Here is a 6,165-nt window from a genome sequence, read left to right as displayed (position 1 = left end):
AGACGCATCTCAGGAGGAGTTCTAAACCTTGAAAAGAGACTTAAGTAAAATGCATCCAATATCAGCATGCAGGAATCTTTGGGTTTATGATGCTGAGTTGAATGCTCCATGAAATCCATAGGGGATGTTGACGGGCACAGCCGCTCTGCCTAACTCCAAGAAGGTCTGAGCATCTAAAACAAGAAGGAACGTACTTTTGTCCTGTAAGCAGAAGGAAAAGATAAATAATTTTTTTTTTTTATCCTGAAAATTGAAAAGCATCTGCTTCTGAGATGAGAGGGACACCTTGTCTGGAGTGATGACCACAGACAGGATGACGCCTTCATCCTCTTCTGAGGCGCTGGGTGCAGGTATGAACACTGGCTCTGACGGATACAGACCAGCATGCTCCCACACCTTTTCAAACGTGTTCAGGTCAAATAACGCACTTGTCAAGTTAACGCAGCTACCCACCTTTATCTGTTTCCCCTGAAGGTCCATCTTGATCAGCGTGTCTCCAACAATGTGCCTGAAGCCGCAGCCATAGAAGTAACGATAGGGACGGGTGTTGCATTTACTGTAGTTGATTTGTGGAAACTCCAGTCCTCCATATTGATGAAGATCCTCCCCGTGGAGGTCCTCGTGGGTGCAGAAGACCTGCATGTGGTGGAGGTGTAGGAGTCATAAATCTGCTATTTAAAACAATGCAGCATAAAGAGAGGGCACAAGTTTATCATGAGAAAAGGTACCAGATTTGGAATATCTTAAAACATGGATATTCACTATAAGGTTGTAATGTTAAAGCTAAAGCAAACTGTCATGTCAGTAACACTGGTTTATTGCTGTTCAATGTAGCAATGACTGTACCTTGTTCTTTCCAATCTTGACACAAGCTGCAGGGCTGTTAGGCCGAGTATTTAGGTTCTGACCTTGGGAGGTGTGTTCATTGACATTGAGAGGTAGGACAAAACGACGTGGGAAGCTTCTACACAAAGCGTTATACACCTGGGAACAACAAAAAAAGATGAGTTCACATTCAGATTTTTAGACAGACTGTGACGGCTCTCACTTCATCAAGTGCCTCGCCAGACTTGCGCATGTTCTGAATATTGAAGTTCCTGAATGTCCTGCCATCATCTGATGCACACATGTCAACGACGAGCAGCTCATCCTCTTCGAAAGCATTGATCTGGTGGAAGGTTGCCAGTGGCTTGGCAAGATACTTGACCGGACTTACCTGATGATGGTAAAAGATGGAATCATTGAAAAGTGAGACTGAGAGTCGTCAGTGTCAGGACAGGCTCAGGATGACATGAAAAAATGTTTACCAATTATGAAACTGACTTGTGGAATTTGGATGACGTTGCAAATGGAGGGACGTTGAGTTGCATGAGAGAGTGTTTGAGGAAGGGGACGATTAACACCTTACCGTTCCGGTGTGCTTGTTGATCAAATGGAAAATGGTATTGATTTTGGGGTCCCAGGAGAAACCATCACATATGCTCTTCCCTGTCAGCTTTCCTGTCGCGATCTTCAAAAGGTCCATCTTCACTGGCTGCTCAATGAACACCACATAGTTCTCAGACATTGCTGAAAAGGATTACAACAGTATTTTGTTACTTTTATCTGTTTGATGAAAGGAACAGATGAGAAACAGTGGGAATGTTTTAGTTGCAAATCGTGCTATTGTTGGTTGTGTGTAGTGGTTATTGAGAGAAGCCACTTTAGTAAAAATAGTGGTTGGAGTAGAGGAATGGAGTACTAGATCCTGGTGGTGGAGTTAAAGTAAAAGCAGAAAGACATGTCTGGCATTCTGGATATTTATGGCATTAAAGGTACTAGTCATAGGAGTAGAGTGGGAGCTGGAGAATTGATGGCAGGTAGCAGTGGAAGTAGTAGAGTTAGGCAGAGACAGCAGTAATTCAAATGTTCAGTATCAATCTAGTCCTAGTTGTGGTAGAACAAGTAAAAGTGGTTGTAGCCTTTTTTTTTTTCCTCCACTGGGTTAAGTAGCAATAATAGTTTGATTGTAAATGTTGATCTGTAAGTCTGTTGTCACAGCTGTGAAGCATGGATTTATAATTGGTTTTGTGGGTCAACTTATGATTGGTGCATATGTATACTTATCATATGAGAAGACATTGAATTGTTGAGGATTGTTTGAGCAGTTGTAAGTATGCCACTAAAGAAAGTGATGCTACAACCAGATGGGCTAAATTGTTGACTAACTAAGATTCTAAGTGACACTATAGCTCTGTTCAAGGGTTCAGAGATTCAAACTAGGGAGGTGTTCTCACCAAAACTGTGATAGTATGAAGCTTTACTTTTTTGCTCTGAGGGTATTGAACACAAAACCGTAGCCCCCTCAAGGGTCTCGTCCGGAGATGTCTTGGTGGCAGGAACTCGGATTATGTTGTAATGTGCTCCTGAAGTGACAAAAGAAGGCTATCATTTGAGTCGTGTCGTCTGCCCTGCTTTGCTGTGCCACCTTTCACGGAATAGGAGTTCCCCATGTTATAGGTTGTCCCATCCGGCTCAGTATGAGGATGTGCAGTGGCTCCATTCACTGCAATGAAGTTGGACCAGTCCACCTGTGTGCATTCAGGGTTTTGTTGAGTAGAGTTTTATCTTTGAAAAGCGTGAAGTTCACATACCTTCTCTCTGGTCTCCAGGGTCTCTGGGTCCACCCTGCGCATGCAGCTTGTTTCAGTGCTGACGTAATAGTCACCCTTGTAGGTCACAAAGCTCACGTTGGCGTTGTCCGATGGCTCTGATGTAGAAAGATTGGAGGGTGTTTGATTGGTGAGGGGTCTAGTAGAGCTGTTTAACTGTGCAGTCACTCACTTGGGAGCTCAAACTTTGAAAGAAAGCGCAGGAAGAGGTTTTTACACGGGTCTGGCATGGTAACGGTTCCGAACTCTGACACAGCAATGCGGTTGTTCTCCTGGTTGGCCTGGTAGCTGTCGCTGGACAGGAAGCGGCTCTTGTACGTCACCTGACCGTTGGATATTTTGAACTGATGCAGGAGAGCCATGCCATCAAACCAGTGGTTGAACCTGCAACAGGGATGACTAGTTATCCAGAATTCCCCACACTTAGATGGCCTGCTTTCTGACACGTTTTCAATGTAAGGAAGCTCAATAACACAGTGGTAGCGGACTCTCGAATCTTGCTTACGTGTGGTTGCCGATCTCAAACTTGCCCGGTCCATTTCTCAAGAAGTTGCCATTGATCCATTCTGGGATCTTGCCAGTGATAATCGTGCTGATAGGACAGGGCGTCTCCTCCACTGAACGCACCAGCTTCTCGATGGAAGGCAGGCCATGCACATCTGTGAAGTGCTGCACATTCTTCTTCTTCTTGGACTTTCCTGTCAAAATAGAATTTGCAACGATAATTCAATAGTCATATTGTTTTGTGGAGGGAAAAAAATGAAGAAGTATAGATACCAAAGTTTTTCTCTCGTCTCTCATTGGTAAGATCCATTTCTGGGAGTGTATGGAGTTCTGACCTGCTGGCCTGGGTTTTATACTGACTTTGCCGCTACGCCCACTTCTGCTGCTTAGCACTCGGACAAAGTTGGCAAACACACACACTCATGTGCTTGACAACTGAAGCACTGTGTAACCCAGAGATAAAGTAGCAGTTTGTTTGATGTAATTACCAGACCAAAATATCATCACTGACTACATTCATTATTACTGTGACAAATTTCTATTCATGCTCTGAGCATCAAGTTAAAATTAATCCTGCACAGTCAATTGTTCTCTTAATCCTGTGAGAAATTTGCCTTTGTCAACATGTTGCGTAATTAATGAATTATTCTGCATTAAAATATTATTGAAAATGTTGTTTGATTTTTATACTTCAGAGAACGAGGGTTACATTATGTAACTGCTCAGTTTTATTTTATTTATTTTTTTATTCTCTCAGTACTGATCACAATTACGAATACATTTTGTTAGGATAATTAATTAATGCTTTTTGCAGATGATGTGCTCCTGGCTCCATCGGACTGAGGCCTTCAAATCGCACTGAACACTTTTCAGTTGAATGTAAACATGTCAGACTGAGCTGAGTGTAGAGTAAGTGTAAAGAAGTAGGGATGACCTATGATGTCCTGTTTTTGTTCTTGGAGAGATGGCTGCCCCTATTTCATTCTTCAGTTGATTTCAAATCTCTATTATACTTTGTCATGTGTAGGTGCGACCTCAGATGATGAGGTCTGAATAGGTCATATGGCACAATTGTGTTGGGTGTGTTTAACATTTCATTTTATGTGATGGACAGAGGACAGCGGGGTCTGACATGGACACTGTACATGGAATTATCATAAGCGAAAATGTTATTGTGACATCATGACAGCATTAGAAAGCTGTTTGAAGACCAGCACCCACCACTTTTCTGTGTGTATTTTACACTGTGCAAATGACATGCCAAGGTACAGAGTTAGGTATGTCTCCACTCTACTATGCCTTTGACGGATGACTAAACCATTGAAATGAATCAGATGTCAGTACCACAGTGAACCATTAACAATTGCTCTTTTAGTTCTGTTTGTCTCATTTGGACCAAAAATGTGGATGTGAAAGACAAGAATCAGTGCCTCAGCCCTCAGGCAAAGGAAAAAGTGCAGACTCATCCTCTATGGCACAATAGAACTGTTTGTGAGCAATGTATTTTAGGTTCTATTTTGCAGTCCATTTCCATTTTGAAATGTCTGTAAACAAACAGTGGATGGAAATACTACAACCAAACGCTTGTCAGAAAATAACACGGCACAGTCCTTGTCTAAACTGACCTCATAAAGTATGACAAATGAAATTCTATTAATTTGTCATGGAACAAACGAAAATGCCAGCCTTTGTGAAGTGCATGCAGTTTTTTTATATTCAGGAAGAGGAAATTTGCTATCATGTTTCGCCTGTTTTTTTTCATTAGAGCAGGGTCCCATTAAGGGAACAAGTCGGACGAAAAGTGAGTGAAAAGAAACATGACAGATATGCACATAAATATAAATGAAATTATGCATGAGTGAAGGGCAGCTTGATGGCCTTCTCCCTTCAAGCATTTGATGGGTCAGCACCGACGCCTCCTGCAGTGAGTTCACACAACATTACATTCAGCATATGATATACACTGCCTGGCCAAAAAAAAAGTCGCCACCAAAAAAAGAGGGCCATAGACTCTAATAATTTGTTGGACCGCCTTTAGCTGTGATTACACCACGCATTCGCTGTGGCATTGTTTCGATAAGCTTCTGCAATGTCACAAGATTTATTTCCATCCAGTGTGACGGTAGAGTCTGACCGCTGCACAAAGCCTTCTCCAGCACACCCAAAGATTCTCAGTGGGGTTAAGGTCTGGACTCTGTGGTGGCCAATCCATGTGTGAAAATGATGTCTCATGCTCCCTGAACCAGTCTGTCACAATCTGAGCCCGATGAATCCTGGCATTGTCATCTTGGAATATGCCTGTGCCATCAGGGAAGAAAAAATCTATTGATGGAATAACCTGATCATTCAGTATATTCAGGTGGTCAGCTCACCTCATTCTTGGAGCACATAATGGTGCTGAACCTAGACCTGACCAACTGCAGCGACCCCAGATCCAGGATCCAGGTGGCGACTTCAGTAGTTTATGCTGAAATGCAAATGTTATTGCACAGAATAGAAAAAAAAAGTGTTCCAACTCGAGCAGCAATTGCTACACTGAAATATGCGCAGTCTTTTTTTTTTTTTTTTTCATAACACAGTGGCAACTAAGGAAGATTCCAAGTTCGACCTAAATACACCAATTGCTGTAGACTTCAGTAAACACTTTATTTTATTATTTTCATTATTTTATAATTTTATTCTTGGCGCCATGTGTTTACCATGATCACTATTTCTCGTGTATTCTCTCCCGCGTATTTTCTGTGGTTGACGTGGTTTAAGGTCCACTTCACGATACCGCGCCACAACTTCCTGGTCAAACAGTCGTGTCAGGGTTTTTACTTTCTACAGTATTCGTTTATGAAAGTGGGGTGATTTCACTTCCGTTTCCGTGTGTCGGTGCTGCAGATGCCGCTTCGGTCTCCCGGCTCAGGACGCTCAGGAAAAATCCCAAATCTCAGCGGGTAAGGAGCAACGATCCTTTATTTGACACAGAGGGTTTGTCTTTTGCCCGTTAGACGGGAGCGCGAGT

General features: G+C 42.6%; 1 protein-coding gene across 1 annotated transcript; it reads right to left on the bottom strand.

The window, feature by feature from the left end:
• On the bottom strand, positions 1–3,462 carry LOC128763852 (carotenoid-cleaving dioxygenase, mitochondrial-like). The gene is made up of 12 exons (XM_053873090.1): positions 3,429–3,462; positions 3,157–3,349; positions 2,824–3,035; positions 2,634–2,749; positions 2,468–2,570; positions 2,277–2,405; positions 1,409–1,569; positions 1,049–1,216; positions 847–984; positions 454–636; positions 286–396; positions 1–201 (listed from the first exon to the last, which is right to left on the bottom strand). The coding sequence occupies exons 3-12, from the start codon at positions 3,011–3,013 to the stop codon at positions 85–87; spliced, it is 1,416 nt and encodes a 471-aa protein (XP_053729065.1). The 5' UTR covers positions 3,014–3,035; positions 3,157–3,349; positions 3,429–3,462; the 3' UTR covers positions 1–84.
• Positions 3,463–6,165: the final 2,703 nt, after the last annotated feature.

Source organism: Synchiropus splendidus, chromosome 8, assembly GCF_027744825.2.
Source record: "Synchiropus splendidus isolate RoL2022-P1 chromosome 8, RoL_Sspl_1.0, whole genome shotgun sequence".
NCBI classification, from domain to species: domain Eukaryota; kingdom Metazoa; phylum Chordata; class Actinopteri; order Syngnathiformes; family Callionymidae; genus Synchiropus; species Synchiropus splendidus.
The sequence above is the reverse complement of the archived record's forward strand: the minus strand, read 5'-3'. Positions and strand labels throughout refer to the sequence as shown.